Source organism: Coregonus lavaretus (assembly GCF_964263955.1).
Source record: "Coregonus lavaretus genome assembly, contig: HAP1_SCAFFOLD_877, whole genome shotgun sequence".
NCBI classification, from domain to species: domain Eukaryota; kingdom Metazoa; phylum Chordata; class Actinopteri; order Salmoniformes; family Salmonidae; genus Coregonus; species Coregonus lavaretus.
In genome coordinates this window covers 74,241-100,671 of record NW_028156754.1, presented here as the reverse complement: position 1 = coordinate 100,671, position 26,431 = coordinate 74,241, and the positions used below count along the sequence as shown (strand labels likewise).

Sequence of the window (26,431 nt, the reverse complement as noted above, 5' to 3'; positions counted from 1 at the left end):
TGTTTCAAGGTAGATTTGTTACCAAGACAACCAAGAATCACTCTATGTGAGCCTGATTTAGCCCACTGCAGTAAAAGGTTAATACATTTTAAGTGCAGCCTCGGTAAAGACCGAACGTGGCCCGCAGGGGAAATTATGTAGTTTGACATCCCTAGGCTACACTGTCTAAAGCTATTTTCTGAGATTTTGTGTAAAATAGTGTTATTTCTCACTAACAATACTGAAACAAACATTAGATTCAAAGAGAATAATCATAGTTTTATTCAAAACAGTTACAATTCAAAAAACACATACAGTACGTGCAAAGGCAAAAAATCCTTGGACAACACAACTTCTGAGGGAATTCACAGTAAAAATACATTGATACAAAATGGTGTGTATTATACTGTATATTATAGGAAATAGTGGAGGTATATGAGATATTTTACAACAGAGGTTGAACTTGCAGCCCATCAGTTAGATGTCTGTGAGGAACAAGGTGGAAATGACAGATCAGTGTCCTGCTGTGTGTATGATTCTACTTTTTCACTTTGCTCGCCTCGCCATAGACTGTACTTCTTGGTGTGAAGAGGGATCCCAGCGCTAGAGACAGATTTCAAAGCACTTGACATCGTTTTCTTGACAATTGCTGTTCTTGCTGTGAACAGAATGAAAACCTGCAAGCCCTGTGGAGCGAAAGTAAAAACACAAAGATGTTATCAAGTATTTTCAGGAACACACAAGGACAAACATAAGGTAGCGTTTCCATGAAGAGCAGCAGAATTTTTTAATGTTTAGTAGCTGTCTAGTTTTCAATCATGTCTGGATTCTGTGGTACAATAGCACACTAGTCTTTATATTTAAAATGTTTGTCATTTAGCAGACTCTTATCCAGAGCGACTTACAGTAGTGAGTGTATACATTTACTACCTGAGTGGTGGTGAGTACACAGAAGGAGATGTTGAGTATGGTGTACATGGGGGTCTGGTTCTGTGTAATGAGCAACAGATAGCCCAGGATCCAAGAGAGACTGAGCACCACAGCCAGAGAAAAGCTACTGAGAAACTTCTTCTTCATTGATGTGTGTCTTGTACTGGGAAATATAACCAACATGCTTAGATTGCGGTCATAGACTGCTGTAATGCTGTGATATACAGTGGGGAAAAAAAGTATTTAGTCAGCCACCAATTGTGCAAGTTCTCCCACTTAAAAAGATGAGAGAGGCCTGTAATTTTCATCATAGGTACACGTCAACTATGACAGACAAAATGAGATTTTTTTTTCCAGAAAATCACATTGTAGGATTGTTAATGAATTTATTTGCAAATTATGGTGGAAAATAAGTATTTGGTCAATAACAAAAGTTTCTCAATACTTTGTTATATACCCTTTGTTGGCAATGACACAGGTCAAACGTTTTCTGTAAGTCTTCTCAAGGTTTTCACACACTGTTGCTGGTATTTTGGCCCATTCCTCCATGCAGATCTCCTCTAGAGCAGTGATGTTTTGGGGCTGTCGCTGGGCAACACGGACTTTCAACTCCCTCCAAAGATTTTCTATGGGGTTGAGATCTGGAGACTGGCTAGGCCACTCCAGGACCTTGAAATGCTTCTTACGAAGCCACTCCTTCGTTGCCCGGGCGGTGTGTTTGGGATCATTGTCATGCTGAAAGACCCAGCCACGTTTCATCTTCAATGCCCTTGCTGATGGAAGGAGGTTTTCACTCAAAATCTCACGATACATGGCCCCATTCATTCTTTCCTTTACATGGATCAGTCGTCCTGGTCCCTTTGCAGAAAAACAGCCCCAAAGCATGATGTTTCCACCCCCATGCTTCACAGTAGGTATGGTGTTCTTTGGATGCATCTCAGCATTCTTTGTCCTCCAAACACGACGAGTTGAGTTTTTACCAAAAAGTTCTATTTTTGTTTCATCTGACCATATGACATTCTCCCAATCCTCTTCTGGATCATCCAAATGCACTCTAGCAAACTTCAGACGGGCATGGACATGTACTGGCTTAAGCAGGGGGACACGTCTGGCACTGCAGGATTTGAGTCCCTGGCGGCGTAGTGTGTTACTGATGGTAGGCTTTGTTACTTTGGTCCCAGCTCTCTGCAGGTCATTCACTAGGTCCCCCCGTGTGGTTCTGGGATTTTTGCTCACCGTTCTTGTGATAATTTTGACCCCACGGGGTGAGATCTTGCGTGGAGCCCCAGATCGAGGGAGATTATCAGTGGTCTTGTATGTCTTCCATTTCCTAATAATTGCTCCCACAGTTGATTTCTTCAAACCAAGCTGCTTACCTATTGCAGATTCAGTCTTCCCAGCCTGGTGCAGGTCTACAATTTTGTTTCTGGTGTCCTTTGACAGCTCTTTGGTCTTGGCCATAGTGGAGTTTGGAGTGTGACTGTTTGAGGTTGTGGACAGGTGTCTTTTATACTGATAACAAGTTCAAACAGGTGCCATTAATACAGGTAACGAGTGGAGGACAGAGGAGCCTCTTAAAGAAGAAGTTACAGGTCTGTGAGAGCCAGAAATCTTGCTTGTTTGTAGGTGACCAAATACTTATTTTCCACCATAATTTGCAAATAAATTCATAAAAAAATCCTACAATGTGATCTTCTGGATTTTTTTTTCTCAATTTGTCTGTCATAGTTGACGTGTACCTATGATGAAAATTACAGGCCTCTCTCATCTTTTTAAGTGGGAGAACTTGTACAATTGGTGGCTGACCAAATACTTTTTTTCCCCACTGTAAGAACATTATGCTTCCAATGGCTCAGTAGGTTAGAGAATGGTGCTCATCAAATTGTATGATTTGCTTACTAATTACTGAATTAATAATTTAAAAAAGTATGCATTTTATTTATAAAAAGTTTTAATTGAAAGACAATACAAAATTAACAAGCTCGTTAGTAGGCATTTAAATCAAGACTGATCTTAATGACTACAACGTTCTACTTTGTGCCCCCCAAATGCCCCCATTAATGTTACCTGGTTATATGTGGGTTGGTCTTGGATGTTGTAACTGCAAAATACACCAACACCACCATGTTGAAGATAAGCATGAACGCCACAGGGATCAGGAACCCCCAAAACATTGGCAGCTTGAAGTCAAAGTTCCCCTTTGGATCGAGGGCAGCAAGCCAGCAACTGAGAGGTCAAATGAATGAGATAGAGAGTGGGACTTTGTGACAGACAAAACAGGACGCCAATGATTTGAAAACATGGTATTAAGTAAACATGGTGGGTGGCATAAGTAAACAAGAAACCTTTCAATACAATGGATCATTCTTTTAGTTTTTTACAACTTTTAAAATTGCTTGTTGCCATCGTTAAAAGCATACAATACGAAAATTGATAGGGAAAACCTTTTACAGTATTAGTTATAACATTTTAAACAGCAATTTCCCCACATTGATATTGGTAGTACAGTACAGTATAGTACAATACAGTACAGTTCACGTGAGAGATATCGATCACCTCCAGCTCGGGGCTTCAGCCAATCAGACTGTCCCCATGCACCCCACACTCTGCCCATGCAGTGGTTCACAAACCAGTAAATACGTAGAGCCGGATCGCTCTCTTTCAAGTACAGTACAGTATAGTAAAGTATAGTATTGTAAAATACAGTATTGACTCACAATTCCTCCTGCCTGTAACCCAGTGGATTATCCACTCTGTAACTAATTCCTAAGGTGAGGGCCACCACAACCGCAGGCAGTCCTAAAGGACAGAGAATGTTGTTGTTAATTCCTGGTAGATTAGCATGCAGACATATACAGATTATATACTACACATACATCCTCTAAAGACAGAACATCACTATACAAGTTGCTTTGAAGTTCTATTTTAGGCTTATTAGAGCCTGAAAATATAACCTAGCATTCGTTTTGGTTCAAGGAGCCCAGGGAAAATGTCAGCCAAAGCTTCTGAAACAACTAAATACTTTATTTTGTTCCATGCTGTCCTACCCCATCCGATGGCCACGGTATAGGCTGTGAAATGTGACGGGCTGGTGGCCAGGCTGTTTCTGATCATCAGGAAGACATGTGTGGCGTACATCGTGTTCCAGGTGAACGTCCCCAACAGGAAGTACTGCAGCAGGACTGCGACTGCAGTACAGGGGCCTCTGTCCCGCTCTGTGTGTGTGTCGGACGAGGGGAGAATGTTGTCCTCCTGTATTTCAGGTTTCTCCAGCTGTTTATGAGGGTTGTCCACTCCCAACATGAAGAGGAGGGTGAAGATCAGGAGACACACGCAGACGCTCACTAAGAGGACCGTTGGGTTGGTTTTGCGTGATTTCCTGGGGATAGGTGATAGACAACACTATGTTAGGGAAGTTAGATGCGTAGCTATGGATGTGTTGGTTCAATAATAGTGGGTTTCATAATGGTTTCACCTATCAAGTCATGTTGGATCAGACAAAGGGCTTCTTTACACTATTGAGATGCACCCAATATTTTGAATTGGTTCTGGAACCCTGTAGGATCTTACCGGGTCACAATATCAAATGTTATTGTATATGTTGAATTGGTTCTGGAACCCTGTAGGATCTTACCTGGTTGCGATCTGGAATGTTATTGTTAAACTCAACCCTATGATGGACATGGAGCATCCCAATATGGTGATCCAGTTTAGAGCATCAGCGTATTTAAAATCATTCCTGAACGACTGTAGAAAGAAAATAAAAAAATACATTTCAACACTAAGTTTGTCACAGTCATACTGTATAAAGTCATGTCCCTCATGTGTCTGGATATGCTGTGGTAAACCATAGGTCAGCGGTTCCCACACTAGGGGTCGCGACCCGATGTGGGTTCGCCTGGTATGAAAATGGGATCGCAGGAGAATTTCCAAAATCCTGCAAAAAATTACAATAATAATAATAATAATAGTAATTTGTATAAAATATTATAATATTGTCTTTGTATCTCAAAATCATTGTAATGTGGTTAACCTTAAAAATTGAAATGAAAATTATTCAAATCTAAAACATAAAATTCAACGAGAGAGCGCCCTAGATCGTGGGAAAAGACCATACTTGACCGTTGCACTTGAATCATTCCCACTTAAGACGACCACATTTAAAATACACAAATACGGGACAACAGGATGATTTTGCGGGACAGTGTAGCCTACCCTATACCTCATTTAGAAATAGGCCAATGTATCATCGCTGTCAATTGTGAATGATAATTCTTCACGTCTTTTTTGCTGAAACAATTTCTTTGCCCACACTATAAAACGGCTATACCGGTCTGCTAATGCAGGACTAGTAAAGGCCCAATGCACTACTTCAGTGAAAATATGTATTATTATTTTTTTGTCATTGTGATTTTTCAGGGGCTGCTGCAACACCCTCAGCACCCTACTTCCCACTGCTATGATTATATCTTTCCGTCTAATGTGGCTATTTCCCTAATTTTCTAGCTCTTAATCAGAAGCTTTTTGAAGAAGTTAGGAGGCCTAACTATGAGATATTGTTGAACTTTCAGCTAATCAATTAGATGTTTTATACAATCTGAGAGTAACAAGGTGGAAATGAACTGTCCTCTCCAAGTTTAGCTGGAATTTAGCCTGAAAGGATTTTAGAAATATTTGTTGACGATAGGTCTATGACTCGTCTTGCGCTGCGCAGAATATCAGATCTCAACAACGATTGGAGAAGGGGTTAACATTCCCATGACATAGGCTACCACATCCTTATGATATGCAGGTACATTTTTTCATAAGCGCAATGTGACAGGTTGGAATGTCTGACTGAAATACTGGACAAATCATCGTTTTTTCTAAATTGGTGGTGTTTGAATTTGTTGATAAAAATGCGGGACATGATTGTTTGGTTGCGGGACAAAGGGCCAAAATGCGCACAATCTGGGACATGTGGTCACCCTATTCCCAGGTGAATGGCTAGGCCCACTACAGAATGAAACCACACACTATTTCAGAGATATTACCGCCACAATCGATATGGTGAAAACAAGGTGTGGGGAGGCCGAGTCACAGAAACTCACATCAATACCTTTGTCAGATAACACTGTAAAACTAAGAATTTATGCTATAGCTAGCAATCAATATGAAACCTACTGAACCACTCAAATACTCCCCAGCTTATGCTTTCCAAATGGACGTTAGTTGTGAGGGCCGAGATGCCCATGCATATTATTTTGTTCGCTACCTGTCGGGGGATGCTATTCACGAGGACGTATTGTTCTGTCTCACGATTCTCAAGCATGAAACTGTACAGAGGATGCGCTGCATGGCTATACTGTAGAAAAACAGATTCCATGGTAACGAATGGTAAAACAACAAAAAAAAGACTTGACTTTCTGTGTAATGAAAAGAAAATGTGTCTCCTTCCCTTTGAAACTGACATATTTGGGAAACTGAACGAACTGAACGCAAGCATGCAGGGGAATTACAAAAACATTCTACAGATGAGTGACCGAATCAGTGGATTCAGTGGAAAGATTTCCTATTGGAGAGAAATCTGTTTGACTGTGATCCTGCCTCAGTTGACATGCCTGTAAGTGAAATCGAAAGCTGATCGAGCCGTCATATGACCCGATGCTGCAGATAACCCATTTTGGTTCCTGACTCAAAGGCAATACCCTGCCGTCTCCCTCCGAGCATTAAAACTCATGGTACCCTTTGCCAGCTAATATCTGTGTGAGGCTGGATTTAGTGCACTCGTCTGCATTAAAACCAAATATCGATCCAGGTTGGAAGTGACAGCAGAGATGAGGTGGGCACTGTCAACCACACCCCCTGACTTTGAGAAGCTCCAATGCGACATGCATCAGGTCTCTGATCTCATCATCTCATTAGAGGTGGTGAGATAAGAGACATTATGTCAGACCACTTTGCTATTGACTGTCATAGCCCCACATTAAAAGTATGTGATGGGGAGTTGAGAATACAATCAGAAATACTGAATGTTTTGCAATTGACTGTTATAACCCCATATAAAAAAGTAAACATTGGCTCTTAATTACAAAAGAAAATTCACATGGTTGGGGTCATGAGAATTTTCAGATATCAAAACGGGGTTGTGGGCCAAAAAAGTTTGGGAACCCCTTCCATAGGTCAAAGTGTGGTCAGTTAAAGGGAGATGAAGGCAGCTAGCTACTCACCATAAGCACAGCGAAGTTAGTGGTGTGATTACAGAAACATCGTAGGCCGTCTGCTGAGTTGTTGACTTTGGAGCAGCCATAGGTGCTCCAGTCGTTCATTGTGTAGTTCCACGACACGCAGGCAAAGTCAAAAAGGGAGGCGTTGGGGACAGCCTGAGAAGTGAGAACAGAAACAAACTCTCTGTAATCCTTCAGCAAAAGACATGCATTCACAACATTTCTCATTAAAAAAAAAAATAAAGTCAATTGTGAAGTATAACAGGTCATTCCTTAAATGTGGGAAAGAATAAGTTTCAATTATGATAGATCATATCATATACAAGACAACATATGCTTCCTTGTTCACTGGCAAAAATATGCTTCCTTGTTCATTGTGGCGGATAAGTGTCAATGGATAACTTAGATCAGGGGTGTCAAACTCATTCCATGGAGGGCCTAGTGTGTGCTGGTTTTTGGTTTTTCCTTTCAATTAAGACCTAGACAATCAGATGAGGGGAGTTTCTTACTAATCAGTGACCTTAATTATTAATCACGTACTCTGTGGAATGAGTTTGACACTTGACCTACAGTGCATTCGAAAAGTATTCAGACCCGTTGACTTTTTCCACATTTTGTTAAGTTACAGCCTTCTTCTAAAATTGATTAAATAAAAAATAGATCCTCAGCAATCTACACACAATACCCCATAATGACAAAGCGAAAACAGGTTTTAAGAAAAAATATATATATATCTTATTTACATAAGTATTTAGACCCTTTGCTCTGATACTCGAAATTGAGCTCAGTTGTATCCTGCTTCCATTGATCATCCTTGAGATGTTTCTACAACTTGATTGGGATCCACCTGTGGTAAATTCCATTGATTGGACATGATTTGGAAAGGCACACACCTGTCTATACGAGGTCCCACAGTTGACAGTGCATGTCAGAGCAAAAACCAAGCCATGAGGTCGAAATAATTGTCCGTAGAGCTCCGAGACAGGATTGTGTCGAGGCACATATCTGGGGAAGGGTATCAAATAATTTCTGCAGTGTTGAAGGTCCCCAAGAACACAGTGGCCTCCATCATTCTTAAATGGAAGAAGTTTGGAACCACAGAGACTCTTCCTAGAGCTGGTCGCCCGGCCAAACTGAGCAATCGGGGGAGAAGGGCCTTGGTCAGGGAGCGCCAGAGTTCCTCTGTGGACATGGGAGAACCTTCCAGAAGGACAACCATCTCTGCAGCACTCCATCAATTGGACCTTTATGGTAGAGTGGCCAGACGGAAGCCACTCCTCCGTAAAAGGCACATGACAGCCCGCTTGGAGTTTGTCAAAAGGCACCTAAAGGACTCTAAGACCATGAGAAACAAGATTCTCTGGTCTGATGAAACCAAGATTGAACCCTTTGGCCTGAATGCCAGGCGTCACGTCTGGAGGAAACCTGGCACCATCCGTACGGTGAAGCATGGTGGTGGCAGCATCATGCTGTGGGGATGTTTTTCAGCGGCAGGGACTGGGTGACTAGTCAGGATTGAGGGATAGATGAGCGGAGCAAAGTACAAAGAGATCCTTGATGAAAACCTGCTCCAGAGCGCTCAGGACCTCAGACTGGGGCGAAGGTTCACCTTCCAACAGGACAACGACCCTACGCACACAGCCAAGACAATGCAGGAGTGGCTGCCGGACAAGTCTCTGGATGTCCTTGAGTGGCCCAGCCAGAGCCCGGACTTGAACCCGATTGAACATCTCTGGAGAGACCTGAAAATAGCTGTGCAGCGACGCTCCCCATCCAACCTGACAAAGCTTGAGAGGATTTGCAGAGAAGAATAGGAGAAACTCCCCAAATACAGGTGTGCCAAGCTTGTAGCGTCATACCCAAGAAGACTCAAGGCTGTAATCACTACCAGAGGTGCTTCAACAAAGTACTGAGTACAGGGTCTGAATACTTATGTAAATGTGATATTTCCGTTATTAAAAATAAATAAAAAAATTACAAACATTTCTAAAAACCTGTTTTTGCTTTGTTATTATGGGGTATTGTGTGTAGATTGATGAGGGAAAAAACAATTTAATCAATTTTAGAATAAGGCTGTAACGTAACAAATTGTGGAAAAAGTGAATGGGTCTGAATACTTTTCCGAATGCACAGTAGATAATGGATAACTTCACATTACGTTTCCCAGAGAATTTGGACCACTATGCGTTTACTGATTCCAATAGAAATCTTACTGTAGGCTTGAAGAGCATCTCAACATGTAACCCAGACACTTGTCCCAGGTTAGCAGAGATGACCCTTCTGCTGGTCCCTGAAGAAGCTCTGAAAGTCCTGGACCTGAAGAACCTGTCGTTTTGGTAGAGCACAAAACCAATGGAGTGGTTTGTGTTTTTACTACGCAGATCTGAGTGGATTGAAGGAGAAAGAGGGGAGAGAGAGGGAGAAAGAGAGAGAGAGGGGGTGGAGAGAATGAGGGGGGCGGGGGAGAAAGAGGAGGGGAGAGAGAGGGAGAAATAGAGAGAGGTGGGAGAGAGAGAGAGAGAGATTGTTGTTCATATCAGGACTTTATTTACACAAAGAGCTGTTAAGTGCTCTCGTGAAAGCTGTATAAGGAAATTTAAGCTTGAATTTATGCACTGTTTGTAATTGTATTATTCTCTCTTGTGTCTTATTTTTCTCTCTTGTGTCTTTTAGAGGACTGTTTTACTTTGATGTCCTTTGTCTGTCCTTATTTTGTCTTATTTTGTATTTATTTTCTTCTGTTAACCTAAGGCACTGCATCGCAGTGCTAGCTGTGCCACTAGAGATCCTGGTTCGAATCCAGGCTCTGTCGTAGCCGGCCGCGACCGGGAGACCCATTAGGCGGCGCAGAATTGGCCCAGTGTCGTCCAGGGTAGGGAAGGGAATGGCCGGCAGGGATGTAGCTCAGTTGGTAGAGCATGGCGTTTGCAACGCCAGGGTTGTGGGTTCGATTCCCACGGGTGGCCAGTATGAAAAAAATAAAAATAATAATGTATGCACTCACTAACTGTAAGTCGCTCTGGATAAGAGCGTCTGCTAAATGACTAAAATGTAAATGTAATTATACCAACATTGGCTCACCTGGTGGGAATTTGATAACAATCTGGACATCGGTAGCACCTCCTTTGATAGCTTTCAGTTCAGAGGTGTTGAGATCAATTCTTTTGGCCACAAAATTACCAGATCTTCCTGGAGGAGATTAATTTGATTTAGAAATGTAAAGCTGAACAGTATAGTGTTCCTTCTGTACCACAGGAGGTTGGTGGCACCTTAATTGGGGAGGACGGGTTCATGGTAATGGCTGGAGCGGAATAAGTGGAAAGGTATCAAATACTTCAAACACGTGGTTTCCATGGTTTCCATGTGTTTTATGCCATTCCATTCGCTCCGTTCCAGCCATTATTATGAGCCGTCCTCCCCTCAGCAGCCTCCACTGTTCTGTACTTGTCTGTAGTACAACAAATCAAATCCATACCAAACCTTATTGACCAACAGTAGAGGAGAAACATATGAAAAATACGATTTAAAAAATATTAACCAGTCTGTTAACACAGATATAAACTATCACTTTAAATGCAGTATGTAGGTTCACTAGCAGTCCCACCCACCAGTCAGAGCAGTAAACTGGATCCCTACTGTGTCACTTGATACTTGGACAGACTGGACTACCAGGTTGGGCTGAACCACCAAGGACACGTTACTATGCTGGTCCAGGGAAAACTTCTCCAGGGTCTCTGTGAGGCTGGGAGAGAAACACAGAAAAACATTTGTTTACATGCACCCATGCAGACACGCACGTACACACGTAAACTCAAACATATGTAGAAAAACACACACACACCTCTGGACAGTGTCTCTCTCCTTTGCACTCTCATTCCTGGCATTCAGCAAATGACTGATGATAGTCACAGCTGCCACTGTGATGTCCTGCAACATGATCAAACCCAGGGAATGACCCTCAAGTGTTCAAATCACTGCAGTAACAACCTCACGTTTCTCTCCAGAACTTGTCATAGTCACGACTTGATTTGAAAACATGTTATACCTCTGTGATATTTACAGACTGAAGCAGAGTGTTAGCTATCTGAGCTGCTGTGGTGATGCTGTCAGCTGATAGCCGCTCTGGTCGGAACGTCAGGATCTGAGTACTGAAGGCTTGCTGTTTTAAATCACCTGAACTGCTGGAGATCTGAATAGGGAGAGAGAATGATATATATATATATATATATATATATATATATATATATATTATTATATTTTCAACAGAACAATGTACAAGTGGCAGCAACATGCTGAACTGTGAGTACATTTGGATATTAAAATTGTCAATACTAATTATGTGGCTCAGTTGGTAGAGCAAGGCAATTGCAATGCCAGGGTTGTGGGTTCAATTCCCACAGGGGACTATTATGAAAATGTACAGTGCCTTGCAAAAGTATTCATCCCCCTTGGAGTTTTTCCTATTTTGTTGCATTACAACCTGTAATTTAAATGGATTTATATTTGGATTTCCTGTAATGGACATACACAAAATAGTCCAAATTGGTGAAGTGAAATGAAAAAAAAACTTGTTTCAAGAAATTCAAAAAAATTTATAACAGAAAAGTGGTGCGTGCATATGTATTCACCCCCTTTGCTATGAAGACCCTAAATAAGATATGATGCAACCAATTACCTTCAGAAGTCACATAATTAGTTAATTAAGTCCACCTGTGTGTAATCTAAATGTCACATGATCTGTCACATGATCTCAATATATATGCACCTGTTCTGAAAGGTCCCAGAGTCTGCAACACCACTAAGCAAGGGGCACCACCAAGCAAGCGGCACCATGAAGAACAAGGAGCTCTCCAAACAGGTCAGGGATAAAGTTGTGGAGAAGTACAGATCAAGGTTGTGTTATAAAAAAATATCAGAAACTTTGAACATCCCACGGAGCACCATTAAATCCATTCTTAAAAAAATTGAGAGAATATGGCACCACAACAAACCTACCAAGAGAGGGCACCAAAACTCACGGACCAGGCAAGGAGGGTATTAATCAGAGAGGCAACAATGACACCAAAGATAACCCTGAAGGAGCTGCAAAGCTCCACAGCGGGGATTTGAGTATCTCTCCATAGGACCACTTAAAGCCATACACTCCACAGAGCCGAGCTTTTGCTTAAAAGCCATTGCTTAAAGAAAAAAATAAGCAAACACGTTTGGTGATCTCCAAAAGGCATGTGGGAGACTCCTCAAACATATGGAGGAAGGTACTCTGGTCAGATGAGAATAAAATTGAGCTTTTTGGCCATCAAGGAAAATGCTATGTCTGGCGCAACCCAACATCTCTCATCACCCCGATAGCACCATCCCCACAGTGAAGCATGGTGGTGGCAGCATCATGCCGTGGGGATGTTTTTCATCGGCAAGGACTGGGAAACTGGTCAGAATTGAAGGAATGATAGATGGCGCTAAATACAGGGAAATTCTTGAGGGAAACCTGTTTCAGTCTTCCAGAGATTTGAGACTGGGACAGAGGTTCACCTTCCAGCAGGACAATGACCCTAAGCATACTGCTAAAGCAACACTCAAGTGGTTTAAGGCGAAACATTTAAATGTCTTGGAATGGCCTAGTCAAAGCCCAGACCTCAATCCAATTGAGAATCTGGGGTATGACTTAAAGATTGTTGTACACCAGCGGAACCCATCCAACTAGAAGGAGCTGGAGCAGTTTTGCCTTGACGAATGGGCAAAAATCCCAGTGGCTAGATGTGCCAAGCTTATAGAGACATACCCCAAGAGACTTGCAGCTGTAATTGCTGCAAAAGGTGGCTCTACAAAGTATTGACTTTGGGGGGGGGGGGGGGGGGGGTGAATAGTTATGCACGCTCAAGTTCAGTTTTTTGGTGTATTTTCTTGTTTGTACCACAATAAAGAATATTTTGCATCTTCAAAGTGGTAGCCATGTTGTGTAAATCAAATGATACAACCCCCCCCCCCCCAAATCCATTTTAATTCCAGGTTCTAAGGCAACGAAATAGGAAAAATGCCAAGGGGGGCCACAGTATGCAAAAAGTATGAAAATGTAAGTTGCTCTGGATAAGAGCGTCTGCTAAATGACTAAATATAAAAATAAAATGTAATGTAAAATGTTCCTCATCAACTGTTAAGCAGAATAAAGAAACAGAATACATGAGCTGAAGGTAAAAGCCAGTTGATACTGATCTTCAAACTGTTAAGATCGACTCTTCATAATGATAACTCTATCTGACCCAAAGAAAGAAGAACGCAAAATGGAGACAGGTCATAAATCAGGATAATAAAAAATATGCCTATTGACTTACATTTCCTAGAATGTCACTGAGGGTCAATTCACAGTTCAACTTCTCAGGATAATCAAACATCGGAGATCCAGTGTCATTCGAACATTCTGCTAAGGCTGCTGGTAAACCGGCTGGAGGAACCAATATAAAAAGATATTCAAGATTTTGTGTTACCTTATAGAACATTAATTAGGACTGTAACAGATTAATACATGTTTGTCATTTAAGGTGAATAAAAGTAACATACCATTGGTTGTCTCCTCACCACACTTCTCTTCTGAATAAGCAGACCAGCCTACCACTGCAACTGGGAAGGAGAATCCATCCTTGATGGTTGAAATGCAGAAATTCTCTATCAAAGTAAAACACATTTCAACATGCACCAGAATGTATGACTGCAAACATGAAATATCCGTTCTGAATGTGAGATCCAGGGAATAGTGTTGTGGAATCTGAATGTGAGATCCAGGGTTAGGTATAGTAGTGTAGTATTGTGGAGTGGAGTTTGAATGTGAGATCCAGGGTTAGGTATAGTATAAAGGTGTGGATTTACCCTCTGAACAGGTCTCTCCTGTCCAATCACCATGACAGAAACAGTCTCCACTCTCCAGCTCACCACCAGTGATACAGTCCAGAGGAGGGGTTGTGGTGGTGGAGGTGGTGGGAGAGGTCGTGGTGGAGGTGGGGGTAGAATTGGTGGGGAGAGTGGTACTGGTGATAGGGATAGAGGTAGGGGCAGCAGTAGCTGGAGGGACAGGAGTGGCAGCAGTAGTTGGAGTAGTTATGTCAATGGTGGTTGGAATGGCAGAGGATGTGGTGAGATCCCCGTGTAGCAAAGAGACTGCCAAAAAAATATATATACACCTCAGTAAACCACATAAACAAGGGTACATAGTGTCAGTTGCTATAGGCATAGGAGATGATCCATGTTGTTCCAGTTTCATTGTTTCTTAAGCAGTGTAGAAATGTTTTCTACTGTACTTTATGAGATAATTAAGTCATTATCACTGCCAATAAACGGTAGACATTTGATAGCAAAGGCTACTCTGTTATTGTCAAGGGGTGCTGAAGGTGGGTGTGGTGCATGAATCAAGCGCAGGACGCAGAAGCTCAGTCCAAAAGAGTTTAGTGCAATATTTACGTAGAAAATAAGCACAATAAGCCCGAAGGCGAAATAACGGCGCACACAGGCGTCAAACAAACGGCGCACTAACATGTGCGAAAAAACCTCTCCAAAACACTGGAGGGAAGTACGTAGCTCCAACACAAAACAGAAGAGCAATCACACACAAAGACAAACACACACAACGAGAACTAAATAGGACACTAACGAGGACTAACAAGACACAGGTGTACAACATCAAGACAAAACCAAACGAACATGAAACATAGATCGGTGGCAGCTAGTACTCCGGGGACGACGACCGCCGAAGCCTGCCCGAACCAGGAGGAGGAGCAGCCTCGGCCGAAACCGTGACAGTTATCAACTGTATCTGAGACCTGACAGTAGTCTATTCACAGTATGTAAACAACTGCTTAACAGTAAATCTAAATAATGTTTGGATTAAAATAAAGTCTGAAACAATGTCTTTATTGATGCTATTGTATCCCTTGCAGCAAACAGACAAAACATAATTCAATCATTAACTATAAACAAAACTTTAAAATTCTTAAACCAAACTGTAAAAACAGTGAGGTCATAAATTGGTAATAATCAATTGATAAATAAAATGTGTCATACATTTTTGCACATCTGAAGTGAAAGGAATTTTCCTAGACAATTCTCAATCATACGAGAAACTAAACAACAGCATCATACACTGATTATACCAAACAGTAGGAACACCTTCACACACACACACACACACACACACACTTTTCCCCTCAGAACAGTCTCAATTCATCAGGACATGGACTCTACAAGGTGTCGAAAGCATTTCACAGGGATGCTAGCCCATGTTGACTCCAATGCTTCCCACAGTTGTGTCAAGTTGGCTGGATGTCCTTTGGGTGGTGAACCATTCTTGATACACACAGGAAAATGTTGAACGTGAAAAACCCAGCAGCGTTGCAGTTCTTGACACAAACCGGTGCGCCTGGCACCTACTACCACACCCAGTTTTGTCTTGCCCATTCACCCTCTGAATGGCACACATACACAATCCATGTCCTAATTGTCTCAAGGCTTACAAATCCTTCTTTAACCCGTCTCCTCACCTTCATCTACACTGATTGAAGTGGATTTAACAAGTGACATCAATAAGGGATCATTGCTTTCACCTGGATTCACCTGGCCTTCGAAAAGATTTCAGATTGATGACAGAAATAACGTATTTACATAAGTATTTGCTATGAGACTCGAAATTGAGCTCAGGTGCATCTTGTTTCCATTGATCATCCTTGAGATGTTTCTACAACTTGATTGGAGTCCACCTGTGGTAAATTCAATTGATTGGACATGGAAAGGCACACACCTGTCTATATAAGGTTCCACAGTTAGAGCAAAAACCAAGCCTTGAGGTCAAAGGAATTGTCTGTAGAGCTCCGACACAGGATTGTGTCGAGGCACAAATCTTGGGAAGGGTACTGTCGTATATGATGAATGGTGGTCCTTATTGCTGTCAACAAAAGAAGTCTGCTCATACTGAACATTGATCATAAGGTTTATTCAGACCACAAGCTTCAGCATGAGTTTACAGACACGCGTGGTCCGGAGAGCAGTGTCCTCCAATTTTAATGTCTGCTCTGTCCTATCTTCTTCGTGTACCCCTATTTATAACCAATGCAACAAGATGGGCTCCCTCTTCTGGCCAGTTTACAATACACTTCCTGTCTATTATATGTTACATTATACTAACATAACCAACATTCCATTTCGTCATGAAAACATTTAACAAAGGCATAATCTTCAGATACGATATTCCCCCCTTTCGAGATGAAATAAACGTCTCGAAAACAAACAGAATAAGATTATGACTATTAACCATTTATATCATTGAGTATCTTTAACATTAAACCAAACACATTCTCCTCTAGAGTGTAAATACCTTTCTATGAAATACCTGTTTATGAAGTGTGAATACATTACTATGACATATGAATAAATCTTTATGGAGTGTGAGAGCGAAAAACTGTCCAGCAGCCATCCATCCATATCAATCAAGACAGTAAAATTCTCTCACGGTCCCTCTGCCCCAGGCAACCACCGTCGGTACTCCAGATAACCTCATTAACCATGTAAATGCATTTGAAACTATGATGTAATTAAATACCCATGTAAACAAAATCCTATCCATAAATATCCATTGTACGACTGGTCAACCCATCGAATCATACAATGAATCTCTCCCTTCCTAGACCTTCTGTCCCTAACCCCATCGAAATAAACAAAAGCATCTAAGATCCTCATCTGCATTCAATAACATCAAACATCATTCTACTAAAATCAATACCTAAGAATATGACACAATTATGTATTACACATCAAATATGTCTATATTTCATTGCAGACACTGGAATGTAGTCCACTACACTTCCTCTCCCTGTAGTGTCCTCTTCCAATGGACTTGTTGATGATGGAATCAGCCACACCCTCCTTGTTTCATCTCCTCCAGTCATATTGTCCCTTCATATTGTCTTTGTTTGAGTATTCCAATCTCCACATGTTCTCCCAAATGCTTCTGGAATGACAAGAAAATAAACGACCAAACAGTATCCTTTGCAAAACAACCACTTTCAAATTAAACCTCCATTTCACCTAAGAATTTAAAAAATGATACATAAATGATGCATGAATCACATTATCCATTCCCCCCTTTGATTCATAAATCATACTAAAAATCATACTAATATTGAAAAAACAATTTGAAAAATCATCAAATAATCCAAAATGATATTTATCCATCAGTTCCACTTGTCCATCTTTATCCAGATCAGGAACAGTCAACACCGGCATCTGAGTGTTGTCTCCAGGCACCACGTCTCCAACCTATCTCAATCTCATAACTTTCTCAAAAGTCAGTACAAACATCACACAGTGTTATCAAAGCTTAAACTAGAATCTGACCCATCACTGCCCCTACTGGCCTAATTGATCTTGCATCCTCTCAGATCTCCCAAACACATCCCTTACAATGCCTCTATAACCCCAGTGATATTATCTGAACTATCTGGACTCAAAGTATAACTAATATTTATCAATATTATCTTCCCAAATGTTACACCATACCATGAATGAAGTCCCCCCTTCTCCCTTAAACTTATTGTTCAATGATAGGCTTGAAGACTATGACATGTCGCCATGTGTCTGCTAAATGACTAAAATGTAAATGTAATGTCACCCTTTTAACCCTAGAGTTAGCTGTGTCCAATGCTATCCCTCTTATAATGGTAAAACCTCATATGGAAGCTTAAACGTTGACCTGTAACAACATCCTATCCCCCATAGGGTAAGAATATACTCTATCATCACAAACCCACCAAATATCTCTAAAATTCCCATAGTCACATTGTCAGTCAAAAGCTAATCTTTTAACCATCAAAGTCCTGCTCTTCTTACTACCTGATATATAAAAAGTAACCTATTATTTGTCATTACTACCCTTAAGGTCATACTTATCCAAAGTTATCATCTAACATCCCAATCTGATCTTCCCATAAACATACCCCTTACCTCATATGTTTTATTAGAACAAAAACAACTTTTAGCCCTCAATATTTCAATATTTTAGCCCTCAATATTTCACCTGAATATTTCAGGTTTCCACTGTTACCTGACTTTACTTTCCATCTAACAATGCCCATAGGGTAATCCCTTCACCCAAGAACCCTTAAACCCTACTGTTCTGACAACTACATTATTTTATCTGTCAATGACTGTTGCCGATACCACAGCCATGACAAAGCATAACCCTGACCCACACCTGCCAGAGGCCGCGCGACCGTCTAACACGTCTTGGGCTGGCATCCCCAACAGACATCAACCCTCAAGATTCCTCACTGATTCTTACAGAATGAGTTAATCTATCTCTAATTTTCACAACAGAGGAACGAGCAGCACTGATCAGATGCCCCCCCCCTCTGTCATCAAAATCAAAAGACCCCATCCTGAAGCTTCCATGATGAATCTCTATTCTCCATTTCAGATTAATCTATATTGTTTCTATTAATATCTGCTCTCCTATTTTAATCCTATTCGTACTATCATTGACAGCCCTCTCCATCCGTAACATAAACTCCTGAGTCATTAATCTCTTTCCAAAGTTACCATTAACGTCGTTGATTTAGTTGATGAATTAAAACCCTTAATTCCTTCTAATGGAAAAGCTACCCATATCCTATGTGTATTATTCACTGTTGGAGTGACTACTGTAATAAACTTATCCTTAACTCCCTCTGTGACTGTGGAAACTTCTACAGACTTCAAATCTTCCATTATAAGTGTCACCTTACAAATTACATAGCCCTTTAACCCATAATTCTTAACCGGAACAAATTCTAATGCTTGCCCTAAATAAGTACACATATATTCTCCCTGACCTTTCTCTGTAACATTACGCAACATAAGTGAACAGTCACTCCTAACCCTCTTCTAAACTATACCTCCTTTTACTCCTGGTCCTGATAACAATACTTATTCTCCATAATTATCTCTCCATATGGGAGGAACGTCCCCATCCTAAACCCTAATAAGTGTTTTCCCCCTAAAATTGATGCTGTATTGGTTCCCTTATAATCAAATGCAATATATTTATGACTTTAATACCTATCAATGTTGAAAGAGTTAAATTGCTTCTCCCTGTTGTTCTAATAGACTGAAGTGTTAATGTCCTTATTTACTCCTAGTTTTCCCCCAAGACTTTGAACTCTTTCCTTGTACTTCCATCCATCACCACTAGTGTCCCGTTTTCCCCCTTTCAGTTCTACCTCTAAACTTTAAACCTCCTGATTATACAAAATACACCTATAATGACCTTGATCTCCCTACTGTACAGTGTCATTCATTACTGTTCTCTCTCACTACTAACTTTGAAACTTAGCTTACTGTCTCAGAGTTCCTTCACCCCTAGTTCTCCTAACTTATTTTAATCTAATCTTTTCTCTCATAACATTTAAAACCTTTTCCCCTGATCTATTGACAAAATCTCTTACCACCAAATTTTTGGAATATGTGATTGGGAAAGTTCCCCACCTGCTTCTGACTCATTACACACAGACTTGGCAAAACCGACTAAACACCTTTTAGCCTAGCCTGAAATCCCTTAGTGTAAGAATGTAACCCCGAATAACAATCACCCCTTTGAACTTTTCAGACAGATTGTCTTAATAGACAGTCTAGTGTACATCTTATTGTACAATTCAATTCTCTTCCCAACACTACAATAACAGTATCTTCTAATATTAGTACTTTAAGAGTAAGTACTACCTCAAATCCCTATCCTAATTAGTTATCAATTAGTGAGATGGTTAACCTCTTTAGGCTGAACACAGATAAGTTTTCCCCTATTCACTATCCCTTCTAATGGTCGGTTGTTTCAACTGTTAGCTATTTTCTCTTCTTCTCTAATCGATGCTCTCAGCAATGCACCCCTTCCGGATATTCTCGGCACTCTAGAATATTTAGTGTTCACCTGAAGCACAGGTGATCTTCACTTGCTCGTTGATCTTCCTCTGTTTCTTCTTCTCCAATTCTGTGTCTGTCCAGAAACTGACAGTCGATATGGAACATCTGGTCCCCCCTTGGCTGGTACAATTGCCTTTGATATTGTTCAGTTAAAGCTGTAACAGTGATTGTTGATTTGATTCACTCTGATTCTTCATAACCAACACTTCTTTTCTTCTTCTCCACCACCAGTTATAAGTTGTATTTGATAGAGTTTTCTTCGTCCGGTTCTTCTCGTTGTGGACCTATCAGTATTCTTCAAAAGGTTATCTTCTAAGTTCTGTCCTTGAAATATCATCTTCTTACCAGTGGCCTTTCCTTTGGCCTCACTGTATTATTCTTCTCCTTCAATTCTTGGGATTAAAAATGTTCTCCGCAGGTTTTCTCCTTATCTCTTCTGTATCTTCAGCGTCTCGAGCTGTTCCTCTAGCTCCCTTACCTCTCCCAAAGTCGTCTCTTCCTCCAGGCCTGATACGCCTCGGTCTATATCTCCTATTTCTTCTTTGCCAGTCATTGTAGAATAAAATCCTCTTGAACATACAACACCTTTAATCTCCAAATCCTCATCACTTTCTTCATCAGAACTCGAATCTCTTGTCTCCTTCTTCGTTCAACTTTCATCAGAGATCAAGTCTCCAGTATCCTTCTTTCCTCTTTTGCCACTTCCTTCTGATCACAGAGTCACCTCCACCCATGACCTCTCATCATCATCATCCTCTTCTCCTTAAGTTCCCAGACATCCCGATTTTCCTCCGTCTTCTGGATTCATCTTCATCGTTGTTTCTGCTCGTATTCGTCTTCATCTCTGATGCCATAATCACCCTGCTGGATGATGTCTTTCTGCTGAATCCGTATGTGAGAAAGGTGTACTAACATCTGCCATTAGTCTCTCCTAACACTACTCTAACCCTACTTTGATTAAAAAATGACTATTTTAATCAATTTTCCCCTATATCAAGCCCTTTATATTCCTTTATTGTGAACTATCCTATTTTAGAATATATAAGTTATATAGGCTTCCCACTGTAATTCTTAATATAACCCTAACAACTCCAAATAAATCCTGAATAATTAAACCCAATTTTTATTCCTATATCCTATGTCACCAACTTATCCATTAGTGTTGAGTATATTACCACAACCCATCAAATGCAAGTAAATGCAAGTTAGTCATCTTCAGACTAAAATACCCATAAACAAAGCCTTTTAACCTTACAATCCTTCAATACTCCAATTCCCATAACCCCTTGCTCTATTAGCTCTAATTATCATAAATTTACAGAAGAATCCTCAATCCATCCTGGATTCCCAACACATCTGTAATTAAACCCCAGTGAGGCACATAGCCTCCAAAATGCAATTTTTAATGAAATAGTATTTGCCAAGTCTCTGTAAAATCGTCATAACATCACATATCCTGTTAGGGAAAGATTTTGTAACCATAATCAGTACCAAAACCTTTTTGACTTGATCCTCTGCCACGTGACGTGCACGTCAGCAAGTCCTCTCTCTCTCTCCTTTGCTCTCGTCCGTCGTCTAGTCCTATTGCTCCTCTCATATGATAGAAGAACATACACAGAAAAAGACTTTAGTAGTTAATGCAATCACTAAGTATTTTCAACCGTTCAATATTCATTCGTTCTACATTATTCACTCTAAGACTAAACTCAGAATTAAATAGATCGCTCAAAAACCTTTTTTTTATTTTAATCCGTTATTTAATTCTTTAATTAAATGTATTATAATCCGTTATCCTATATTTAATTTATAAATTCAATAGGCTACAAAACAAGTTTCATCTTTAACCAATCGCAGTTTAAACTTATAAGATTCGTGTTAAACTCTCCCTGTGCCTATTTGTTCCGTCGTCTGTGTTCCTCTGTCTCCCCCTGCAGTTTAACCAATGTGTTGTTTTGCAGAATCCCACGCATGCGCAAATATCATTTTAACCTCATGCTTGAGTTGCAGCATCCCCTCGTGGTGTCGTTTAGTGCCGTAAAACAAAACGTTCCCTAACCTCGTGCCATAAACTCCCCTTTCTATAGTGTAGTGTCGCAAAATTAAACACATGCGCACAACCATTCAAAAACCCCTTTTCACCGTGGAAGAAAGATTCTCTCTTCTCTCTCCCCAAACAGAATAATAACAGCCAGCTGTAACTTCCCATTTCCCCCTTATAGTCAAACAACATTTAACAGCGCTCACAAAACATACAACCTGACTTACAGACAGTGACAAGTTTAAGAGACTTTAATCCATCGCAATGGAATCTCTAAGGATATCCGTTAGCATGTAGCACGCAACACAATTAGCCTGTAGCATTAGCCTTTAGCTTAGCCTAAGGTACACCGTGGCACAAAACACAATTAGCCGTTAGCCTTAAGCATTAACATCAGCATTTAGCCACGATGTACCACGTGGCCTGAAACAACCCAGCCTTAGCCCTAGCCTCCTGCTAACTGCGGCCTACTAGCTATACAAATGAACACCCCGCACCGCGGCCCAATCATTGTCCATGATTATCAATAATATCTCCTTCTAACTTTTTGTTGCCTTGAAAGATGAATCTCATATCAAGCGGTTATCCCCAACCAATTTCCCGTCGACCAGAGGAGGAGTATAACATAAATACAACCATTCACTTCATAATTCCCGCTTAAGGAATCAACCTGACCCAATACTAACTAAGTCTGGATTTGTAGCCCATTCCTAAAGAATCGCCTCCTCGAGGTCTTTTCCAGATTCACGGTGCTCTAATTATGCAGATATCTTCCCAACATTATTCTCTACCAATCCATTTGTACAATCCATTGTTGTAAACAGCGTTTACACATCAACCAAATTTAAAATATTTTCGTTCAGACTCCCAGTTAACAGCCATAACGCCACCCGAAACACGGTCATAAGGGTACACTCCTCCAGTGTACATAAGCAGTAACAAACCAACAACTTAGCTGTGTCTAGTCGGGTCATGACTCCAGACCAGTCAGCTTGAGTTAGCCTGATGACTCCAAATGCAGCAAAGAAGGATTGCATCATCCCTCCTGGCTAGCTCGCCATTCTGTCGTATATGATGAATGGTGGTCCTTATTGCTGTCAACAAAAGAAGTCTGCTCATACTGAACATTGATCATAAGGTTTATTCAGACCACAAGCTTCAGCATGAGTTTACAGACACGCGTGGTCCGGAGAGCAGTGTCCTCCAATTTTAATGTCTGCTCTGTCCTATCTTCTTCGTGTACCCCTATTTATAACCAATGCAACAAGATGGGCTCCCTCTTCTGGCCAGTTTACAATACACTTCCTGTCTATTATATGTTACATTATACTAACATAACCAACATTCCATTTCGTCATGAAAACATTTAACAAAGGCATAATCTTCAGATACGATAGTACCAAACAATGTCTGCAGCATTGAAGGTCCCTAATCCATCATTCTTAAATGGAAGAAGTTTGGGACCACCAAGACTCTTCCTGAGCTGGCCGCCTGGCCAAACTGAGCAATCGGGGGAAAAGGGCCTTGGTCAGGGAGGTGACCAAGAACCGATGGTTACTATGACAGAGCTCTAGAGTTCCTCTATGGAGATGGGAGAAACTTCCAGAAGGACAACCATCTCTGCAGCACTCCACCAATCTGGCCTTCATGGTAGAATGGCCAGACGGAAGCCACTCCTCAGTAAAAGGCACATGACAGCCCACTTGGAGTTTGCCAAACGGCACCTAAAGGATTCAGACCATGAAAAACAAGATTCTCTGGTCTGATGAAACCAAGATTGAACTCTTTGGCCTGAATGCCAAGCGTCACGTCTGGAGGAAACCTGGCACCATCCCTACGGTGAAGCATGGTGGTGGCAGCCTCATGCTGTGGGAATGTTTTTCAGCGGCAGGGACTGGGTGACTTATCAGGATCGAGGGAAATTTGAATGGATCAAAGTACAGCGATCCTTGACAAAAACTTGCTCCAGAGCGTTCAGGACCTCAGACTGGGGTGAAGGTTCACCTTCAAACCGGACAACGACCCTAAGCACACAGCCAAGACAACGCAGGAGGGGCTTCGGGACAAGTCTCTGAATGTCCTTGAGTGGGCCAGCCAGAGCCTGGACTTGAACCCGATCGAACATCTCTGGAGAGACCTGAAAATAGCTGTACAAAATGCTCCCCATTCAAATTGACAGAGCTTGAGATGATCTGCAGAGAAGAATGCGAGAAACTCCCCAAATACAGGTGTGCCAAGCTTGTAGCGTCATACCTAAGACTCGATGCTGTAATATCTGCCTAAGGTGTTTTAAAAAAGTACTGAGTAAAGGGTCTGAATACTTATGTAAATGTAATATTTCTGTTTATTTTTTGTTATTAATTAGCAAAAATGTCTAAAAACCTGTTTTTGCTTTGTCATTATGGGGTATTGTGTGTATATTGATGAAGATTTTTTTTAAAAAGTCAATTTTAGAATAAGGCTGTAACGTAACAAAATGTGGAAAAAGTGAAGGGGTCTGAATACTTTCCGAAAGCACCGTATGTCATGGAAAGGGCATGTGTTCTTAATGTTTTGTCCACTCAGTGTACATCTGAACATCTTAAATCACCCTGAATAAATCAAATATAGAGCAAGTCTTACCTGTAGCAAAGACAGCCATAATCCATAGCTCCTTCATCTCTGCTGTTTCCAGACATGCAGTGTAAGCAGACTGCACATTATTAGGACGTCTTTTGGTCTTATGCTGCTCTGTTCTTCACCTGTTACAGAGTCTGCAGTGACATGCAGGTACCAGTTAATGATTTACTATTGAAATTAAGGGGAAAGTACTGTACATTGGCTCCAACACAACCTATGTTGTCAACAGGATCAGTAAAGACAATGACACAAATTCTTTGAAAATAGATCAGGTATGACTGGATGAACAAAGAGAATACACATGGATGGTTACTGTGAGGACCAGTCAACCAATAGCACTACCCTTCTCTATGCAAAATATTATTGGTTGCAGCTGGGAAGGTACAGTACATATTTTGTTAAACAGAACAACTTTTTTCCACTAGAGCAGGTGTAATTAGATTTCCTGATTAGAGGGTAAGAAAACAATTTTTAAGCAATGGAACTGGCTTGGAGGTCTGGATTAGAATTTGAGGGCACTAGAGGGTAGACTTCTCTTGAACAAGGTTTCCCAAACTCGGTCCTGGGGCCCCCCTGGGTGCATGTTTTGTTTTTTGCACTAGCACTACACAGTTAATTCAAATAACCAACTCATCGTCAAGGTTAGGTTATTTGAATCAGCTATGTAGTGCAAGAACAAAAACCAAAATGGGAAAGGCTGTTCTAGAGCATGGGTACTATGCTGAGGTGCATGTAACACAAAAGTCATTGTATACTAAGAGTAAACAGTTCCAATGAAAGGCACTTGTTTCTAAAGGAACCATGGTAATAGGAAAGATGAACCCAACTGCAGAGATGACAAATGGTGCCTTTACATTGTTGTGATTGATTCATGTAATTAATGAAATAGACAATAGATGCAAAGCTGCCGCAGCATACCCATTTTATTGTTATTTAACAATGTACATGTCATTTAGGAACAATTGAATTGTTGAGTACTGTCAACATGAACATGTGCATTGACACCAGCACACAACCATATGGGCTCAATCTGACCACTGCTCTTCCCTTCTCTTAACCCTTTCCCTGTTCCTTTACAGTTCTGGAAGGCTCCTCTCATTAAGGCCACATCATGCCCTGACCTAGTCATGGGTACGTCCCAGTAATATCTCCTTCCTCCTGAAGTGTACAGTCCTTCACTACTTCACCCACAAATCTAAAAACATTGGATTCACCACCGGGAACATCTCCACACCCCCGTAGATGAGAGGCGCTATGCAGAAGAGCCCAGCACTGATCATGGAGATCACCAGGTAGCTGATGTTGTTTTTGGGCAGGGCCATGAAGCTGAAGAGGGAGGGGATGATACTGAGCAGGTAGGGGTACTCCCACTGGTAGGGAGCAGCCACCACGCTGTGGAACACCAGGTTCAGCTGGGTCACTGTCACCTGGGCAGCTAAGAGGAGCCAGATCATGTGCACATAAAAAAGGGCAGACGAGCCATGTCAGCCCTTCACTCACTGTTACCAGTCAGTGTACATCCTGAGAACCCTCTGCTAATGCTAAACATGAGGGATGGTTCGCACACAACAGCACACTGAGATGTGTTCACTTACTTTGACTCTAACCGACATGCAAAATAAAAGTATGCAAAATAGAAGTATACAGTCTGTCGCTATTTGCAGTCCAACCAAGGTGCATGGCCCTAATGAAGGCTCAAAGGCTGAACTCATTGTTTTTAATAATAAAG

The 26,431-nt window shown here is 41.1% G+C and overlaps 1 protein-coding gene across 1 annotated transcript; it reads right to left on the bottom strand.

Annotated features, from left to right (window-relative positions):
* Positions 1–436: 436 nt before the first annotated feature.
* On the bottom strand, positions 437–24,742 carry LOC311126009 (adhesion G-protein coupled receptor G7-like; the record flags this gene model as incomplete). Its single annotated transcript, XM_084200039.1, has 16 exons — positions 437–665; positions 910–1,072; positions 2,977–3,135; positions 3,627–3,708; positions 3,957–4,288; positions 4,544–4,656; positions 7,119–7,271; positions 9,329–9,498; positions 10,197–10,304; positions 10,724–10,857; positions 10,957–11,042; positions 11,161–11,304; positions 13,445–13,554; positions 13,671–13,775; positions 13,977–14,264; positions 24,706–24,742. 16 exons carry the CDS (start codon positions 24,740–24,742, stop codon positions 453–455), a joined length of 2,397 nt encoding a protein of 798 aa, XP_084056165.1. The 3' UTR covers positions 437–452.
* Between the last annotated feature and the right edge of the window lie 1,689 nt (positions 24,743–26,431).